General features: G+C 43.8%; 2 protein-coding genes across 6 annotated transcripts in view; one reads left to right on the top strand and one right to left on the bottom strand.

The window, feature by feature from the left end:
- The window catches only part of UBD (ubiquitin D), a 43,353-nt gene extending 23,667 nt beyond the window's left edge, over positions 1-19,686 (bottom strand). The window contains exons 1-2 of one of the 5 annotated variants that reach the window (XM_074398373.1): positions 19,429-19,686; positions 9,399-9,602 (exon numbers count right to left, since the gene is read on the bottom strand). In XM_074398373.1, coding sequence (XP_074254474.1) covers positions 9,399-9,587 — 189 coding nt within the window. In that variant the 5' untranslated portion in view covers positions 9,588-9,602; positions 19,429-19,686. The other 4 variants (XM_074398374.1, XR_012517396.1, XR_012517398.1 and 1 more) reach the window with 4 other exon arrangements.
- Positions 5,925-7,247, top strand: OR2I1 (olfactory receptor family 2 subfamily I member 1). The gene is made up of 2 exons (XM_003944967.4): positions 5,925-5,944; positions 6,317-7,247. The coding sequence occupies exons 1-2, from the start codon at positions 5,925-5,927 to the stop codon at positions 7,245-7,247; spliced, it is 951 nt and encodes a 316-aa protein (XP_003945016.1).
- Positions 19,687-21,476: the final 1,790 nt, after the last annotated feature.

The raw sequence follows: 21,476 nt of genomic DNA, 5'->3' as shown, positions 1-21,476 counted from the left end.
ATCTTAGACAGGAAGTATTATTTCAGTCTCAGAAAGCTTTTCTGGGTACCTCTAGTTAACACTTTCTACTCTCTGATCTTTCCTATCTACATAACTTTTATTGTTATAAATCCTTTCTTAATGGTTAAGTAGAGATTATTCAGAACTATGGGTTTGCAGTTTTCTGAGCAGGTGAGTTTCGAATATGGATAAGTCAGAATAATGAGACAACTATTGTTAATCAATCACTTTCATACTAAAAATAAATTACTCTTCTGTTTCAGGGACTTAATTTAAAATAAAACTAAAATTAAAATTAAAGGAAAGAGGGGCCAGGCACAGTTGCTCAAGGCTGTAATCCCAGCACTTTAGGAGGCTGAGGCAGGCAGATCACCTGAAATTGGGACTGTAATCCCAGCAACTCGGGAGGCTGAGGCAGGAGAATCACCTGAATCTAGGAGGCAGAGGTTGCAGTGAGCTGAGATTGTGCCACTGCACTCCAGCCTGGGCAACAAGAGTGAAATTCCATCCAATTAAAAAAAAAAAAAAAAAAAAGGAAAGAGGACTAAGAGGACTGAACCCTGGGCACAGCAGGGAGATGAGGAGAAACCAATAAAGGAGATTCAGAAGGAGCAGCTGGGAGACTTGGATGCTTTTGAAACTGTCAGTCAGCTCAGACTGCCATAACAAAATACTATAAACCGAGTGGCTTGAACAACAGAAGTGTATTTCTCACAGTTCTGGAGGCTGGGAAGTTCAAGATCAAGATGCTGGCTGATTTTGTTCCTGTTGATGGCTCCTCCTGGCTGAAAGCTGCCTTTCTGCTGCCTCCTCATATCCCTTTCTTATCTTTCTTATGCTCTTACTCTATTTCCTCCTTTTTTTTTTTTTTAGACAGAGTTCACTCTTGTTGCCCAGGCTGAAGTGTAATAGTGTGATCTCAGCTCACTGCAACCTCCGTTTCCCAGGTTCAAGCAATTCTCCTGCCTTAGCTCCTCAGAGGATTACAAGCACCTGCCACTACACCCAGCTACTTTTTTTTATTTTTAGCATAGACAGGGTTTCACTATGTTGGTCAGGCTGGTCTTGAACTCCTGACCTCATGATTCGCCCACCTTGGCCTCCCAAAGTGCTGAGATTACTGGCAAGAGCCACTGTGCCCAGCCCTTTTCCTCCTCTTTTATAAGGAAACTAACCCTATTAGGCCCTCACCTTTATGACCCCATTTAACTATAATTACCTCCTAAAATGCCCATTTCAAATACCATCACATTGAAGATTAGTTCTTCAACATATGAATTTTGAGGCGAAAGGCAAGTTCCAAAAAGGAACCTAAGTGCACTCTATAGATATGCTTCTAATTAGTTAAGTAGTGTGAAGACTGAAAACTACTATATCAATGTGGAGGTTGGTTTGTGACCTTTGATGAAAGATTTCCGGTGCAGAAGCCTTGTTGGAGCCAACTCAAAAGAGAATGGGAGTAGAGAAGTGGTGCAAAAGTAAGGACTTGGATGGTAGCTAGGGGGAGGTGAAATCAAGAGATTATTTTTTAATGAGGGAAATCCAAGTATGTTTAGGTATTGATGGGGATGGTCCACTGGAAGGGCAAATGATGTTACAGGAAAGAGGGGGAAAAACTAGCGTGATATCCCTGAATAAGTGGAAAGGATGGAATATGGAGGGCAAGTGGAGATACTGGCATCAGAGCAAGTGGAGATACTGGCATCAGATAGATACAAAATAGTCTCTATTCCTAGTGGCGTCAGAAAAAAATGTAGTCCTATATGTGAGCACAGATCCAAGTAGGTGAACAGATGGGTTGATAACAGCTTCTCTTTTGATTGCTTTACATTTTTTCAGTAAAAAAATGAAGTAAAATTTTTATCTGAGAAGGATATTATTTGAGAGAGAGGAGGAGGACTGGAGATTTGAGGAGAGACCAGAAAGTGTGCATGAGTTATGTAGGAGAGGAGAAAGTGAGTGGACTAGGGAAATATGATTGTCCATGACATTAGCCCCTTCCCCTAATAGTAGTAGTCATGAATGTAAAGTGAAGCCTCTCAGTGTGGCTATGGGCTTTTCTTCAGCCACAGTCAGCTGAACAAATACAGGGAGAGAGTAGGATTACAGTTGGATTTAAATGGGATAGTAGTTTAGAGAAAGAGTCTAACAAGTGAAAAGGGCAGGAACATTGAGAGTATGCAAAGGAGTAATTATAATGATTGATCAGACAGTCTACGCTTGGTAAAGAAGTGAAGATTCAAGGGGTGCAAGGGGCCATGATGAATTTGCAGACCTCTCACTGAGAAAGGAACTGAAAGGAGAGATTATGGAAGGATAATCTATGTGGATACTGAATTCACCAAGAATGATCACAGTTGTAGGACTGGAGAGAGTGAGAGGGGATCAGGGAAAAAGATCTGCAAGGACAAAGAAGAGTGAAGGGAGAGAATGATGACGGTCACAAGCAGGAAGGCGGGCTTTGGCACAAAGCTGATGACATAACAGTGAAAGCGACATTCAAAACTGAGAATGACTTCAAGAAATCTACAAAATTTCTGACAAAAAAAAGGTTTTTTTCCTTGTTTTACAGATGATGACATTGAGAATCACTGAAGTTAAGCAATTAGCTAACTTCATCACTCCATCAGAAAATGAAATTCTAAACCAGTTCCAATTTAACAGTAAAAATGATGAGAGGGAATTATGCTGCCCCTTGCCTTCATACACTGCCAGAGACACACTACCCTAAAGGGACTTTCCCTCCAGAATTTCCTCTTCCCCACTCTTGGGGATTCCTCTCCAGACACCTTCATGCAAAGTACTAATCATGGGAGTGACGTCAATTCCCCAGAGCTCCATCCCTTCTTCTAAATAACAGGGAATGTTGATTGCCTTGTTTCTTCTCTAGTGAGGGCACTCATCAGCATGCTTCCTCCTTCTCTCTAACTGTTGTGTCCTTTAGATCCAGGAAGGATATTTGCTACCAATACCAGCTAATGCTGATTTGCTACCAGTACAAAACCTTGTCTTGTATATACCCCATTACAAGGTTCTCCAGGAACAAGACATCACCATCTCTGCCTAGATCTCAAAATTTCACAAACTTAAGTTCTTTCTTATCCATTCTTTTTATTCCTCTACTGACAAGCACAATGACATCCACCCCCTGTCCTTTTCCTGAGATAGCTGGCTTTGATCTCAGGCACCCATTCCAGAAATTAACACAGGCACACAATTACATCTTTTATTAAATCCTCCCAACTGCCATTTCAAATCCAGAGAATCCAGAGCAGGAGCAAGAGACCAACCTATCACCTGGAACTCAAGGTGTAAATATCAGTGCAAAGAGTAGACATGAAGGTAAGTTGGATATTAGATTGTCCTACAAAAAATTAAATGGTCTTATACTGAGAGGTGCATTCTGAAATACCAAGTGAAGTTTGATGACACATTATCTATTTCACAACAGATTTGTCTTCTAGACCTGTGACGGCAATGATGGGTTTATGTGTACAGGTGCACATATGCCTATGTATTGGAGAATTTGTTCACACGTGTAACAAGAATGTTATCTATGTAGTTTTATTATTGTGTGCCTCTTTTCATGGTGTGGCATATTTGAAGAGGAATGGTTTAGAGCTTGCCTGGCTAAACTGTTGTGTGATCATGTAATCACAGCACTAAGGAATTTGACTTTTTGTAATTCGACATCTCTAGCCTCTAGCCACCATTGGTCTGTAAGCCTCTTCTACTTTACTCATCTCTGATATGATCCCAAATTATAAAATTAACTATAAATATAGATCAGACTTTACATATCCTTTTATACTCCACAGTCTCTAGCAAAGTGGAGCCTGGTTGATCAAACAGGTAAGGCCCTCAAAGTTAGTCAAATACAAGTGGAAACTTATTAAGCATTTACAAATGATCTGGCCTTGGGCAAGTAAATTAACTTCAATTACTCTCCTAACATACTCTATAAAATAATTTTTAAGTGACTAAAGATTAGAGTTAATAAATGAAAAGGGATGTAAATGTTCATAGCAGTTACATCACTGCCTAGCATAAGAACCACTTAGAAACCTGTTTCTTGGTTTGGGAAACAGATGTGACAATAGTTAGCATCTATTAAGGGATGACAATAGTTAATGCCTGCTTTGTGCCAGGTGTTGTTCTAACAGCTTTTCATATTTAGCCCATTTAACATATTTCAATTTTCATATGAGGAAACTGAGGCAGAGAGAGGCCAAGTAATATGCCCAAGATTGCTCAGCTAGAAAATGGCAGAGTCAGGCTGCACACAGTGGCTCACACCTAATTCCAGCACTGTGGGAGGCTGACATGGGCAGATCATGAGGTTAAAAGATAGAGACCACCCTGACCAACATGGTGAAACCTCGTCTCTACTAAAAATACAAAAATTAGCTGGATGTCATAGTGCACACCTGTAGTCCCAGCTACTCAGGAGGCTGATGCAGGAGAATTGCTTGAACCCAGGAGACAGAGTTGCAGTAAGCCAAGATTGTACCACTGCACTCCAGCCTGGTGACAGAGAGAGACTCGGTCTCAAAAGAAAAAAAAAAAAAAATGAAGAAAAGAAAAAGAAAATGGCAGAGCCAGGACTCGAACCCAGGCAGTCTGGCTGCTGAGGCCTGGTTCTTAATCACAGTATTAATGCTTGTTTTGCCCAGTGAGGATAAAATGATAGAAATACAATCAAACAGGATGTTTTGGTAGGTAACAGTGTTTTATTCCCTGAAAAAATGAAAAATTAGGTTATCGTAATTTTTTAATTAACAGCAGTGAATATGATGTGTAAAATAAGTTATCCATCAATAATTTATGTCAGGAGTCGTGCAGCAGAAAGATTCTTATCCATCTTATCCATCACATAAACCATGTGGTTCTGTACACTTGATTCAACAAGACCCTTTGGAGAATGAGGTTCCTTTTGTTTTCTGGTTTTCTTTTTATTTCATTTTTTGATCAATATTTGATAGTAAAGCCAGGGAGATGGGACAGGAAACTTAGATGTCATCTAGTTCAATATCCTTGATTTACACATGAAAAAATTGGGACAGAGGGAAATGAAGACTTCCCCATATCAGGTAACTGGCTAAAGGGAGCTATGCTAGGTAAAACCAAGATCTCCTGACTTCTGGTTTACCAGAAAGTGTTCTTTTTCCTACCCAACTGATTCCTGATTTAAAGGCTAGTATGCATGTGCTGATCTCCCCTCAGTGGGAGGGGCATGGATATTGGGTGTATTCTCTATTCACAACAAATTAAAAATCAGTAATCAGCAGTATAATGGGTTGTGTTAGAAAGTAAACTGAGGCGGGCCGGGCGTGGTGCCTCAAGCCTGTAATCCCAGCACTTTGGGAGGCCGAGGCGGGTGGATCACGAGGTCAAAAGATCGAGACCATCCTGGTCAACACGGTGAAACCCTGTCTCTATTAAAAATACAAAAACATTAGCTGGGCATGGTGGCGCGTGCCTGTAATCTCAGCTACTCAGGAAGTTGAGGCAGGAGAATTGCCTGAACCCAGGAGGTGGAGGTTGCGGTGAGCCGAGATCACACCATTGCACTCCAGCCTGGGTAACAAGAGTGAAACTCTGTCTCAAAAAGAAAAAAGAAAGTAAACTGAGGCCCAATAAAATATTTAAGCTTTTACTTGAGCAGTGATTCATGAATTGGGCAGCTCAAAGTCAGAAGTGGCTAGGGAGCTCCACAGAGAGAACATGAGGAGAAGGATTTTTAGAACACAGATAAAAGCAAAGATAATATTTCATTGGTAGTTATATAGTTGCCTTATTTGGTCTATCCCATGAGGAAGTCCTTGGTTACATAATTATGTTTTGTTGACTGCTTCTGATTGGTTGAGCTTAAGTTCTGTTTCTTTTGTATAGGCATTTACAAGACATAACACAAAGTTTCAGACATGCTTGCAAATCAAGCAAGGTTAAGGTCACTTAGGAAGCCCAACTGGATCTATCTGCTCAGGGATTCTTCTGGTCTAGTCTCCATTTTACATGAACAGTTGCATAAATAAAAGCAGAGTACCTGAAACAACAGAAGTGATCATTTTGTCTACCGAGTGTTGGCTACGCCAAGCTTGGAATGTTGCTCTTATTCGTAGGGGGATTATTCTTGAGTAATCTCATCCATGAATGGGATTACAATTCACAAACTAACCTTGCATATGCTTCCATTCCTTCGCCCAGCCCATTCCCACACTCCAAGGTTTTTCCTTTGCTTATAAGGGGTACTCACCCTTTTTTATTTCGGCCTTCCAAACATTCTGGGAGTTTTCCTCCTTTAGGCCAACTACAGCACAGAGGAGCGCTTCCTCCTGCTGGGTTTCTCCGACTGGCCCTCCCTGCAGCCGGTCCTCTTCGCCTTTGTCCTCCTTTGCTACCTCCTGACCTTGACCAGCAACGCGGCGCTGGTGCTGCTGGTGGTGCGCGACCCGCGCCTGCACACGCCCATGTACTACTTCCTTTGCCATCTGGCCCTGGTGGACGCGGGCTTCACCTCGAGTGTGGTGCCGCCGCTGCTGGCCAACCTGCGCGGACCGGCGCTCTGGCTCGCGCGCAGCCACTGCACGGCCCTGCTGTGCGCATCGCTGGCGCTGGGTTCCGCCGAGTGCGTCCTCTTGGCTGTGATGGCGCTGGACCGCGCGGCCGCAGTGTGCCTCCCGCTGCGCTACGCTGGCCTGGCCTCCCCCGGCCTCTGCCGCGCTCTGGCCGGCGCCTCCTGGCTAGGCGGCCTCGCCAACTCCGTCGCGCAAACTGCGCTCCTGACTCAGCGGCCCCTGTGCGCGCCCCGCCTGCTGGACCACTTCATCTGCGAGCTGCCGGCGCTGCTCAAGCTGGCCTGCGGCGGCGACGGAGACGCTACCGAGAGCCAGATGTTCGCCGCCCGCGTGGTCATCCTGCTGCTGCCGTCAGCCGTCATCCTGGCCTCCTACGGTGCCGTGGCCCGAGCTGTCTGTCGCATGAGGTCCAGCGGAAGCCGGAGGAGGGCGGTGGGCACATGTGGGTCCCACCTGACAGCCGTCTGCCTGTTCTACGGCTCGGCTGTCTACACTTACCTGCAGCCGGCGCAGCGCTACGACCAGGCGCGGGGCAAGTTCGTATCTCTCTTCTACACCGTGGTCACACCCGCCCTCAACCCGCTCATATACACTCTCAGGAATAAGGAAGTGAAGGGGGCGGCGAGGAGGCTGCTGGGAGGCCTGGGGAGAGGCCAAGCTGAACAGTGAGTGGGTTGGGGAGGAGAGAAAGTATTAAGCCAGAACCCAAGGATGAAAATACCTAATCGTGAGTCGGTTTAGTCTTCAGTCTGTTCATTTCTGTATGATAATCTCCAAGATTTGTCTTACAGAGTCCAATGGGAAAAATACTTTCCTCCCATGAGGAAATGTTTAGATTCTTGAGAGAACATCCCTACATCCTCTATATATACAGGTTTAGGGAGGGAAAACCTTATGACTCCACACGCAGGTAAGATGATGGACATGACGCTCGCCTTTAACTTCCTCCTTATCTGATGGAAGACCATAGGAGACCTCTTGGTCTCTGCCATCAGAAGTCTCAAGTTCACAAGAAAATCATAATCCCTATCCTCCAGGAGAGGGTACATCCAGAAAAAGTGGCCATGGACTCTCTTCTAGGAAATCAGACCAACCTAGTGCAGACCTTGACAGATGACCAGTGCCCTCCCAAGGGCATTTCACTCTTAAGTGTGATGAAGAAAGCCCAAAGCCCATAAATGGTGGTGAATTTTGCTGAGTGCAGCTGAGATGGGAAACCCTCCTACACGAGTTGGTTCTTGAGCAAGTTTTAAAGAAACAAGGAACTAGGATGAGTGTGAAAGAAGGCAAGCATGTCTCAGGCTGTGAAAAAACAAGTGATCAGTTGTGAGACATGAAAGAACAAGAGAGAGAGAGTAAATGGAGGAATAAATGGAGGAAGGGACTCAAGTTCTCAAGACAGGAACAGTGATCTTCTAATGAAAAAAAAAGCAGAGAGGAAAATATTCAATCAGCAGAACCTGACCAGAATATTGAGGACAACCCAGAAGCCAGCTCCTCACCCACCCTCACCCAGATTGGTGCTCTCATCCTGGAGAAGACCTGACAGACCCTAAGACAGGTAGGAGAGATGGTGGCCCACAGTCCCCTAGCTCCAGAAAGTTTGTTCCCTCCCAATGTACATCTACCCCTAGGAACCCTCACTAGTGACACAGAATCACTAGGTCCCTGTGGAAAATACCTATCCTTGCCCACCATCATCCTCAGAATAATAACTATTTTAGTTGGGTGTGAGACATAAAGAATAAGAGAAGGCCAGACTTTATTTCATACCAAATAGCTTTAAAGGAAAAGGGATGGGGGAGTGTAGGGGAGGTAGCTTAATTTAATTTCTAAAATATTTAGTAATTTGTGATCATGTCGGAGAAATCAATTCATTTTATAATAAATCATTTCACTGTGCTCTATAAATAGAAATTCAGTTTGGTTCAAACATTGTTGAGTGATATAAATAAAGCACTGGTCTTAACAAAGACAGAAATCAGTAGAACATAGATCCAGACCTAAAACTGACTCTCTTGTCGTAAAGGAAAGATAGGAGTTTTTCCATAAATAACAAGGTATCAAGAAAGAATTAAATTCCAAGCTGGCTTTGGATGCTCTCTCTGTTATGCCTTAAAATTTTATTTTCTGGCTGGGCGCAGTGGTTCACGCCTGTAATCCCTGCACTTTGGGAGGCTGAGGCAGATGGATCATGAGGTCAAGAGATGGAGACCATCCTGGCCAACATGGTGAAACCCCGTCTTTACTAAAAATACAAAAATTAGCTGGGTGTAGTGGCATGCTCCTGTAGTCCCAGCTACTCAGGAGGCTGAGGCAGGAGACTTGCTTGAACCCAGGAGATGGAGGTTGCAGTGAGCTGAGAACGTGCCACTGCACTCCAGCCTGGTGCCTGGCAACAGAGCGAGACTCTGTCTCAAAAAAAAAAAAATTATTTTCTATTCTCAGTAATACATTTTAAATATCCTGCCACTTATTAATTGTGTTAGAATCAAAGAAACATAGAGTTGGACAATATTCTTCATCCTACCCATCCCATCCAAATCTTACCCTACTCCTCTCATTCTCATTAATTTTAGGATATCATCAAAGGATGTGGTCATTGAGTAAGAGATTAAAAGAAATAGGCTTTTTGACCCCCGCCAACACCCAGTCCCCAGGGTGGTCACCCTCCAATGGAATAATGTGTCAGGGAGAGTAAATTGCCCTTTCTGATTTCGTAATCTGCCATCTTCTCCCATATTCCAGTTTCTTTCCATTGCAAGTCACAATCTGGGTCTCAGGGGTTACACCTGTCTTGGTCTTGATCATTGCTTTCACCTGTGCCACTGAGCTTGTTCTTCGCACCTGGAGGAGGTGTGGCTGCCCCTCATCACCTGACTCCATGAGAGTCAAGGGCACCTCCTCATCACTGGCCTTCACCACTTTCAGAGTGAGGTGGATGGTCTTCTCCTTGTCAATGCCATAAGATGAGAGTCTTCTCTGTGGCTTTAGGACCTTGGACCCCATCAGAAGAACCTGGCCCTGGACAGGAATCTTGGTCTTAGAACAGACATGTTCACTGATTTTCTTCATGCTGTCATCTGGGTTGACATCAAAAGTCATTAAATCCCATTCCTTGGAAAGGACATGTACCTGGGAAGTGAAAGCCACAAGGCAGTTGCCTAGGATGCCTGCCTCCCTTTACACTCCTGTCCCCCACCACAGTGGCTCCTACCCTTCCACTGTTTATCTGGTCCTCTAGCTCCTGTCCAGTAACAAGTGTCCCTCTGTTTCTTGGGACTTCTCTTTTGGAATTACCAAGTTACAACACAAATAAGAAAATTTGTCCCATTCCTTTAAAAACACATTTAAAAAAAAAAAAATCTCGAGAATGAAAAATAAAATCCTGAGTCCCCAACCAACTGAAGGGACCTGCTCTTCTTCTGGGGGACCCTAGAGAAACTTTGAAAATTTAGTCATTGTGCTGGGTGTGGTGGCTTACACCTGTAATCCCAGAACTTTGGGAAGCTGAGGTGGGCTGATCACTTGAGCCAAGAGTTTGAGACCATCCTGGTCAACTTAGTGAAACTCCATCTCTACTAAAAATACAAAAATTAGCCAGGTGGGGTGGCGAGTGCCTGTAATCTCAGCTATTCAGGAAGCTGAGGCATGAGAATCACTTGAACCTGAAGGCAGAGGCCGCAATGAACAGAGATGGCAACAGAGTGAGACAGTCTCAAGATAAATAAATAAATAAGACATCTCAGTCACGATGGAACAGGTTGGACACGACTCATTATATCTTTTCCCTTCTGTAGTTTAGACACAACTGACCCAGCAACATTAAAGATTATAAGATGGATTTTTTTGTGTGTCAATAAAATAGCAAATTATAAACAAGACCTAAGACTATACCAAGCAAGAGTTAAGTCATGCATCCCTACATTTAAAGAATAAACTATGGCCTGTAATCCCAGCTACTCAGGAGACTGAGGCAGGAGAATTGCCTGAACCCAGGAGGCGTAGGTTGCGGTGAGCTGAGATCGTGCCATTGCACTCCAGCCTGGGTAACAAGAGCGAAACTCCGTCTCAAAAAAAAAAAAAAAAAAAGAATAAACTATGTTCTAACTGCCCAAAATTTTTTCTTTTTTCTCTAGCAGCTAAACAAGCACTGGCCTCAAGAACAATATTAAAACAATTACAGCTCATCCACAGGCTAACTGACCTCCTGTTCCACAAGCCATAACTACAGTTTTAATTGGACAAAAGACTGATTTCAGTAATTTTCTCATTTTAAGAGACCACTGACCATAGACTGGTTCTGGCTAGTTTACAGAAGCTGTGCATTTGAATGCCATTGTGTCCCCGCTTCACCTTTTCATGTATAAGGCCTAACTGTAATGCAATTAAATGTTAAGGCTCCACTTCAGAGTGACTATGGGTGGTATGTAATATACAAGCTTATTCAATATGCATGCATTAGGACCCCCTTCATAAATATTCATTGTCTCTGCTATAACCTATTAAATATGTATACTTAGCAAACTCCTTTAGCATAAATTCCTGTGCAAAGTGCTTTCCTCCTGCAAAGTGCTTGCTTTTTTTTTGGTCTTCAACCAGAAGCTGAGCTTCCCAGCCTGTCAGAATGGCTACCCTGCAGACTATAACCCTTCATAAGAAATAAAGTCTCCTTTATAAAATTATAAATGTGTGATTTTTTTAGTTGGTCATCTTTTTATTTTGTTTTTCCACGCATTTCAATGGATGTAAAAAACATCTTTTATCCACCTCAAAATGTAATTAATGATTTTCCACCTTATTTATCTGCCTCTCCTATCCAGATAAAGTTTATCAAATGTCAAAAAGTAAATACAAAGCTTCAAAACATGTACACCAGACTCTCAAAACAACTCTCAAAGAGAATTTCCAAAATATGATAGCTTCATAAGATACTCACAGACATAGGAAACCCTCTGTCACTACTTCAGAAGGAAATCCTGAGTAGGACACATAATCACTGAACTGTTAGTTTCTTTTCAAATATCCCACTGCTTTGTAATAATAACTTACATGTAACAGTGACACTATGTTCAGTGTTTCTTATTAATTTATATTTCTTATATTTTTATATCTACCTAATATAGAATGTGAGCTCCTTTGATTAGACTAGGGCTTCACTCACAGAAGGTAGGGGACTATATCTAGGTCTTATTTCAACAACTGGGAAATCCTAAAAGATGGGAAAACTCACCCCTAATGGCCACTTGAAAGCCTGAAAAGACCTCCCTCATCCTCCATTCAGAAATATTTTCCCAATCTAGATATTGCAGACATTTCTTCACTGGAGGATCTGTGTTAAGTGTTGCCTTAATTCCAGGCTCTCTCCATAGTGCATACTTTCTTATATAAAGTAATGTGTTTGATCATTAACAACTTCAGATAAAAGTTTTGTGAAGCTCTCCTTTGAGAGAAGCTCTCCTTCTCTCTCCCTCAAAGGAGAGGGAAAAGATTAAGTTTAAGGACCCTAAAAAATGTTTCCATAATTTTAAATCTCACCAGCCCTGTGGAACACAAGGTTCACCCTCACCTTTTTTCCTACCATTGATCCCAAAGAGTAACTATTGCAAGGTCTGATTTAAAAAAGAACACAGAAGCCAGATAACCAGTTCCTTTTCAGATAATCACCCTTCCCATATGCACATGTCAATGCCAGCCTCTTCCACTTAAGGATGCCTGCCCAGCCACCCAGAGCCCTGAGCACTGTCCATCCTCTGTTTCTAAGATCTCTCCCCAACTCTTGAAAGTGCTTTTCCTTTCCCCATCCGTTTTATCAAATCCCAGCTTACACAGAGGCTGGAAGCATTGCGAGCCATCTCTGCAGTCAAGGGGGCAGAAATGAGACAGAAAAAGGAATTTGCATCCAGCTTATATATACTAGCAGATGAGTTGGAAATCCCCTGCCTGGATTGCTGTGTTTGTTCAGCTTTGCTGTGCCCTTTGTTCTTGCAGGTTCCCATGAATTTTCTTTCACTCTTGCTGGACAGGAGTTAATATAGAATGCTTTCTGATTGCATACTTCTCCCCTCAGGCAACCTATTTGCACTCTTCATTCCAAACATGAGATGGTGCTTCTGAATTGAAAACTTTTCCCTGATTAACAATCTACCTCTCCTCTCCCACTCCTGACTTGTTACTATCTGTCTTGTGGCCTGGGCCCTCACAGGCTAAAAGACCTATAATGCCTGTTGACCCTCTCCTTGTCCCGACCTGCAGGACAACAACAGGAGCTCGAAGGGAGGGAGTGGGGATGGATGGGCAGGAGACGCGAAGAATGGAGACAAGACAGGAGTCTGATCAAGTCTCATTTATTGTTGCTAAGCTCACAGCTTAAATAGGCTCAGGCAGAGAGGCGGGGCAAAGGAAGCTTGCAGTTGGGAAATTCCGGCCTTCCTAAGTTTCAAAACTGAAACTTACCAGCAAGAAACAGAAACTGAAACATTCAGGGGAGAAACAGAAACTGAAACATTACTGAAACTTATCAGTGAGGAAACAAAGACTGAAACTTGTCAACAGGAAGCATTAAACTGAAACTTGTCAACAGGAAACATTAAACACAAACCACAACATGGCTGAGCAGATCACAAAATGGCGGCTATTGCTGCCCACAGGTCCCCCTTTTTTATTTTATTTAGAAATTAGGCTGAGGGGTAGTTATGCCGGCAGGAACCGTGCCTGTCTTAGGTCAGAGGACCCCACATGAGAGAACATTGACTTCATATCTGTCATGGGGAGGGGAAAAACGTTTTCCTCCCTATCTTAGGCAGAGTGTCCTTACTCATGCTCCTCAGTTGCCTGTCATTGGCTAACCGGTTCAGCTCGCTGGATGACCTGAGAGGAAAGGTATAACCTTTGTGTTTTATGAATCAAGCTCCATCTCTAGGTCTGCCATTTCCAGCCTGTGGTAATGGACCTGAATGGGCTGCATCTTTATGGCCTCAATTTGTGATCTTGAGAAGCTCATGAGTTTGCTGAGTATAACAGGACCGATAGACATTGTTGACTCCTAAAAAGGAAAAAGATAGAAGACCCTCAGGGCTCGGTGTCATCCCTGGGTGGAGTTGGTTTTTCGGATTTTTTTGGTATCTACTTGCTTTACAAGTCTCTCGGGAAGCCACCTGGCCGAATTGGCTTCCTTGGCATGAATGCACACCGATCCTCGACCCCAAATCAGGACCAGGTCCGGGCCATGCCATGCGCCCGTCATGGGATCTTTCCACATTACTGATGCATAATGGCTTTTGGATTCAAAATGCCAGTGTCGATCGGCAGCAGAGTGTCCTTCTTGATCTAGTGTTAAAAATTTTAAAATAAATAAGGAGTGTGCTAAAAGGTTTTTTGGTGATCCCTTACAGGGGTACCATTCCTCCTTTTTTATTTTATTTAGAGTGGTTTTTATGGTGAGATGAGCTCTTTCTACTATGCCTTGTCCCTGGGGGTTGTACGGGATGCCTGTAACATGTTGAATGTTTAGGTGAGTACAGAATTGAGTGAAGGCTGTACTGACATAACCAGGCCGGTTGTCAGTTTTGATTTTACGTGGACGCCCCAGGGATGCAAAGGCAGTTAAAAGATGAGCAATAACATGTTTTGTGGCTTCTCCAGTTTGTAAAGTGGCAAAGATATATCCACTACAAGTATCAAGGCAGACAGGAACATATTTAAGATTTCCAAATTCTGGGATGTGGGTGACATCCATTTGCCAAAGGGTGTTAGGTAGGAGGCCTTGAGGGTTAACTCCAAGATGTGGGACCGGTAAGTGAGGGGCACATTGTGTGCAGGACTTTACTATTTGTCGGGCTTGTTCTCTAGTTATATGATGGAGTAGTCTCAAGGATTGAGCATTAAGATGATGCAAGTTGTGTGAATGTTGTGCTTGAGCTAGAGGGGTGTTAGGGAGTTGAACTAACAGAACACTGGTGGCTAGGTCTGCCTTGGCATTTCCAGAGGCTAATGGACCGGGTAAGCCTGAATGAGCATGTAAATGTCCAATGTAGAAAGGTTGTGTTCTGCAAATTAATAGCTTTTGTAGTTGAGAAAATAGTTTTGCAGCTGTTGAGGTGTGTTTTACGAATGGGGCTGTTCCTAACTTTGGGACAGAGGTAGCAATGTATGCACTGTCTGTATAAACATTGAGAGGATCATTGGGAAACATGGAAAATGCAGCTATAACTGCATGTAGCTCTGCTAATTGGGCAGACGAAGATTGGGATTGAAAGCTGATGGTTTGGTTTGGGGTAACAAAGGCTGCAAGCCCTGTGGATGACCCGTCGGTGAAAATGGTAATTCCATTTGGAAGGGGATGAAGTCTGGTATTTTTAGAAAAAACGAAATCATGTCTGTTGGCAAAATCTAGAAGCTTATTGGGAGGATAATGATTATCGAGGTTGCCAGTATATGAGGCAAGTGCAATGGGCCATGCTTCAGTATTTAGCATGAGCCAATGGATCTGCTGTTTGGTATAAGGTTGGACAGTGTTGTTAGGTTCCTGTCCGAAATATTCCTTGCCTAGGGTTCTTCCTTTGGTAATTAGACTGGCTACCATAAGGTAGTAAGGTTCAATGACTTTAGTGGGCATATTAGGAAGATGGAAGTGGAGCAGTTTGCCAGAACACAGCTGTGGGAGATAATGAGGTATGACATATTATAAATTGGAGTGGTTTGTCAATATCAAAAAAGGTGATGGTTTGGTTATTGATAGCTTGGTTAACTAAACTGATAGCTGATTTTGCTTCAGGGGTGAGTTGTCTTAAAGAAGTAGGACTGGGATCCCCTACCAATGTATCGTATAGGGGCTTGAGGTCAGCTTTGCATAATTTCAGATAAGGTAACAGCCAGTTTATGTCTCCTAATAATTTTTGAAAATCATTGAGGGTTTTTAAACAGTCTAGCCTGAGTTGCACCTTTTGAGTCGATAGGCGAGTTCCACCTAACTGAAATCCTAGGTAAGTGTAGGGATCAGTAAGTCGCACCTTCTCTGGGGCGATGACTAATCCACTAGCAGTAAGGGCAGTTTGTAGACTTTTGAAACAAGACAATACCACTTCCTCTTTTGCTACTGCTAAAAGTATATCATCCATATAATGGATTATGTATACATCCTTCCAATCTTTTCTAACTTCAGCAATGGCGATGGCCACATATGACTGCCATAAGGTGGGACTGTTGGCCATGCCCTGAGGTTTGCCTCCTTCCATTGATATCTCTTCATAGGCTCTTTAAAGTTAATTGCAGGAAGGCTGAAAGCAAAACACTTACAATCCTCTGGATGGAGAGGGATAGTAAAGAAACAGTCTTTTAAGTCTACAATAACTTTGTAGAATCCCAGAGGTATGGCTACAGGGGAAGGGAGGCCAGGTTGTAAAGCTCCCATAAGGACCATGGATTTATTTACTTCCCTTAAATCTTGTAGCAACCGCCATTTTCCTGACTTCTTTTTTACAACAAAAATTGGCGTATTCCAGGGAGAATTACTAGGTTCAATATGTCCAGCCAGCAGCTGCTCCTGTACCAACTGCTGTGCAACGGCTAGTTTTTCCTTTGAGAGGGGCCATTGGTCAACCCACACGGGCTGGTCCGACAGCCACGTGATTTTTTCAGCATGGGCTACAGGAAAGACCGAGGGCCCTAGGGAAAATACCCTAGACCAGTACGATCGGTTTTTCCACTAGGCTGTAAAGGCTGTAGGAGCCCATTGTTATTTTTTCCAAGTCCAGTGCCTGGGACATACCCTTTGTTAAGCATTTGAGCAGTGACAATGTCATTAGGGCTACCAATTACAATCCCCAACTGGGTGAGAAGATCTCTGCCCCAGAGGTTAAAGGGAAGGCCTTCCAGAATATAAGGCTGAATGTTTCCTGTGTGGCCTTGCTCATCCCTCCAGACTAATAATTTAGAGCTCTTCTCTGGATTTTTAGACTGTCCAATGCTGGTAAGGCTGGTAAGTGTGGGGTTACTGGGCCAACTGGGAGGCTACTGAGATTTGCATATAATGGTAACATCTGCTCCAGTATCTACAAGTCTCTCAAATCGTTTTTCATCTAGCCACAAGGTCATCATAGGTTTATTATGAGATATAGAATGAGCCCAGTAAACATCTGAGGAGCCAAAGCCTGCATCCCCTTGCTGGCATTTTTTTGCAGGATTATTGGTTTTTACCATAGGTAGTAATAACAATTGAGCGAACCTTTGTCCAGGGGAAATGGTACTAATGACCTTGGGAGAAGTAACCATAGCCTTAATTTCCCCAGAATAGTCACTATCTATTAATCCAGGAAGAACCTGCAAGCCCTGCATGGTTAGGCTACTACGTCCCAGAACAATTCCACATGTGACATCTGGTAGGGGTCCAAAAATACCAGTAGGCAAGGCCTGGACCCCCATTTCAGGTGTTAATACTGTGTGGGTGGAGGAACAGAGGTCCAGTCCTGCTCTTCCTTTTGTGGCTCTGTAGAGGGTAGAAACGGATTGTTGCTGGGAGTTTGATGGCCCTGCGGGAAAAAACTGACTGCCCCCAAAATTTGTTTCTGGTTCGGGGCCTGGGGCTGGCCCCTGTGCCCGTTTCCCGACCATGGAAGAAGCAGTTGTCCCTGGGCGTCCCTTTTTGATTTGCATTCGTTTGCCCAGTGATTGCCACGTTTACATCAAGGGCAAAGGCCAGGAGCCTTAGGGGGAGGGTTTCTTGCTGCCCTGCAATCCCTGGCAAAGTGTCCCACATTTCCACACTGAAAACATTTTCCTTTTGTTTGGTGAGTTAAAAATTGCTTGACTGTATAGTCTTGTAAAGCAGCAGCCATTGCTAAGCCCTGCTGATAGGCGGCGCCTATATCAGAACAAAGGCGGATGTAGCCAAAAATATCTGTCTTTTTTTTATATGGACGTATGGCGGCTTGGCAAGCAGCATTAGCATTTTCAAATGCAAGTTGTTTAACAAAGTCAGTTCCAGTTTCAGCACTGCCGAAAATTCTGCCCGCTGCCGTAAGAAGGCGATGAACGAACTCAGAGAAAGGTTCATCGGGGCCTTGTTTTATGGTAGTTAGGGAGGAGCTGACATCCCCTTTTGTGGGGAGCTTTTGCCAAGCCTTCATACCCGCGGCCTGTATTTGGGCATACAGGCCAGCATCATATTGCATTTGCATGTCACTGGAGGCAAAATTGCCTTCGCCGGCTAGCATATCAAAGGTCCAATTATTATTAGCTTGGGCATTGCGGCGAGCAGTCTCTTTGCAACACTCATGATATTCTGACTTCCATAATAAATAATCCCCACTGGAGAGTGTGGCTCGCGCTAACGTCTGCCAGTCCCTGGGGGTCAGCCAATTTTCGGCCACAGACTCTATAATGGCAGTAGTATAGGGGGCAGTTGCACCATATTGTGCCACCGCTGTTTTTAATTCTTTTATGACCTTAAAATCAAATCCATTATGGTGCCGCCAGGCGTTATTTTGTTGGTCCATGGTTTCAGTGACCGGAAAAGCAGTGGATATGAAAGGGTCAGTACCGGAGGGCGCCATGGTTACAGGGCGCTGCCTAGGTATGGCTCCGGTACAAGGTGGAGGGGTAACGGGCAAGCAAGCATACTCTTTTACCTTTCCTAGTTTGATTTTTTCTGATTGCTCAATAAGTTCCTGATGTTCAGTTTCAAGCTTTATTTGAGTTTTAAGATATTCTATTTTAGATTGGATTTCTTTTTGAGGATCAATGGCGGGGAAAGCCATAGGTGGAGCTGAAGGCTGAGGCACATACGGAGGTGGCCGAAATGAGGCAGGCGGCCAATCAGAATTTTGGTATCGAGCTGCTTCATCCTCAAGATCATCCCAATCAATACCCTCATCAATGCCTTCGTCCTCTGAATTATTGGCTCAACTGGCTAGCCATACAATCCTCTTTCGATATTTTGGATTAGCTAATTTTTGTTTAAGGCCTGCGGCTACACATTCAGCAAATTTCTCTAAGGAACACACAGGCCCACCACTCTCCGCGGGTTTCTGTTCCTCTTTACCAGAGTTGCTATTAAATGACGTTAAGTCAGCTTCCCCTGACTTTTTCTCCTTGCCCTCTTTGGGTTATGATTTTTCCAAAACTAACGAATTTTCTTTAAAGGGGGGGTTTTTATCGGACAAATTTTTGCATGAGTCCCTCAGGCAAGTTTCCCCCTGGGTTATGAGATTAGCAATAACTGGATCGTCATGTTTTCAGGTAATGATCTCATTTATTAGATTCCAGTATGAGACAGCAGCTACAGGGACCTTTTGAAGCCCGAAAGCATCATAATAATCTTTTAGGGCATCCCCTACTCTTTTCCAACATCTTTTTTTTTTTTTTTTTTTTTTTTTTTGAGACGGAGTTTCGCTCTTGTTACCCAGGCTGGAGTGCAATGGCGCGATCTCGGCTCACCGCAACCTCCGCCTCCTGGGTTCAGGCAATTCTCCTGCCTCAGCCTCCAGAGTAGCTGGGATTACAGGCATGCGCCACCATGCCCAGCTAATTTTTTGCACCTTTAGTAGAGACGGGGTTTCACCATGTTGACCAGGATGGTCTCGATCTCTTGACCTCGTGATCCACCCACCTCGGCCTCCCAAAGTGCTGGGATTACAGGCTTGAGCCACCGCGCCTGGCGCTTTTCCAACATCTTTGATCTATGGTTCCTTCTTGAGGGAACCAGGGGCAAACGTCCTTAATATAATCAAAATATTTAATTAACCGGTTTACTTTCACCTTTACTCCTCGCGCCTTTAATGCTTTGTTGAGTCCTTCTACAAACAACTCATGCTGACTAATTTCCTGACCCATAATATCGTCGTCCACTTACCAGAGAGCAAGGCCGCAGCAGGTTCCCGTGGTGACTCCTTCTCTGGATTTCTTCCTTCAATCCGGCCGGCTTCGACGACGTCCCTCACTGTGTCCCTCTTACCCCGAGCCCCACGTTGGGTGCCAGACTGTCCCGGCCTGCAGGACAACAACAGGAGCTCGAAGGGAGGGAGTGGGGATGGATGGGCAGGAGACGCGAAGAATGGAGACAAGACAGGAGTCTGATCAAGTCTCATTTATTGTTGCTAAGCTCACAGCTTAAATAGGCTCAGGCAGAGAGGCGGGGCAAAGGAAGCTTGCAGTTCAGGGGAGAAACAGAAACTGAAACTTATCAGTGGGGAAACAAAGACTGAAACTTGTCAACAGGAAGCATTAAACTGAAACTTATTGGCAGGAAACATTAAACTGAAACTTGTCAACAGGAAACATTAAACGCAAACCACAACATGGCTGAGCAGATCACAAAATGGCGGCTATTGCTGCCCACATCTCCTGCTGCTTTTAAGAGCACCTCATAGCCGGGCACAGTGGCTCATACCTGTAATCCCTGCTACTTGGGAGGCTGAGGCAGGAGAATTGCTTGAACTCGGGAGACGGAGGTTGCGGTGAGCCTAGAGTGTGCCACTGCACTCCAGCATGGGCGACAGAGCAAGGCTCTGTCTCAAAAAAAAAAAAAAGAGAGAGAGAGAGAGAACAAGGGCACCCAGGAAAGGACAGTCAGCATTGTGTGGAGTGCTGACTGTGAGCCTGACATGGCTAGTCTGGCAAAAGATGTAAAACATGCCTTAAGAAGACATAGGAGAAATAACCTCAGATTGAGAGGAGACATAAGTTGGAGTCCCAGGAGGGTCACTTGCTACCTTACCTCGGTCAAATCTATTCATCTCCTTAGATGCTGGTTTCCCAGTCTATAAAATGAGATTATTGGAAAGGATTCCTAAGTATCTTCCAGGTTCAGAAAACTTTGCTTGTAAAATTCCCTTTCCAAAACAAAAACGTTGGATTTCTGGGTCTTGAGGTCTCAACACACTTCCCATATTTTCCCAGAACCTGCAAACCAAATCCACTACTTGAGAACAATCCTAAGCCAACAATTAAATGCTGACTCCTTGTTTCAACACACAAAACAATCAACATCCACTCTCACACCACAGTGCCTCTATTTCTTTACCTTTACTCCTGGATGCACCTCACCACTGTGATCTCAGACATACCTAAAGGTGCTGCTCTTGAGACTTGGATGAAGACAAGAAGGGTGTACATGTCCTCAGGAACTTTATTCCATCACTCTGATCCTCCTCACATCCCATATTAACTACTGTTGTCTCCCAAAGTCTCAGGACATTACCATGGGACCAATTTTTAAAAGCATTTTTTTCTCACTCTGTTGCCCAGGATGGAGTGCAATGGCATAATCTCAGCTCACTGCAAGCTCCACCACCCTATTCAAGCAATTCTCCTGCCTTAACTTCCCGAATAGCTGGGATTACAAATGTCTGCTAATTTTTGTATTTTTAGCAGGGACAGGGTTTCACCATCCTGGCCAGGCTGGTCTAGAACTCCTGGCAGGCGATCCTCCTGTCTCAGCCTCACAAAGTGTGGGATTACAGAAATTAGCCACTGTACCTGACCTGAAAGCATTTTGTTAAAGTGCTTCAAATATTTTAAAAGTAGGGAGCTCATAAAAATGCCAAGTTTTCATCTCTGTTTGCTGTGTTTGCAGTGGCCATTTACTGTACCTTCACTCACTGATGGATCTCAAATGACCTCATTTTATTCTAGGAGATTCTGTTCTGGAGAATTGGGTTTACAGAAGTCCTGGATTGATGTAGAGTAATGAGATGCAATGGCTCATTTCTCTACTTCAAAAGCTTACTATAAATCACGTTCTTCTATATGAAGCTCTTCAATTAGATAGCTAATAAAATTGCAAACATTAATTATTATTTAAATGTATTTTGTGGAGTAGACATACTTTTTTTTAACACATAGCAGGATAAATATAAAGCGGAAGAGTGCCCAATGGAATAAACTGGGAACCACTGGCCC

The sequence above is a fragment of the Saimiri boliviensis genome, chromosome 4 (genome assembly GCF_048565385.1).
Source record: "Saimiri boliviensis isolate mSaiBol1 chromosome 4, mSaiBol1.pri, whole genome shotgun sequence".
Classification (NCBI taxonomy): Eukaryota; Metazoa; Chordata; class Mammalia; order Primates; family Cebidae; genus Saimiri; species Saimiri boliviensis.
Note: the sequence above shows the minus strand (reverse complement) of the source record. Positions and strands in the feature narration are given on the sequence as shown.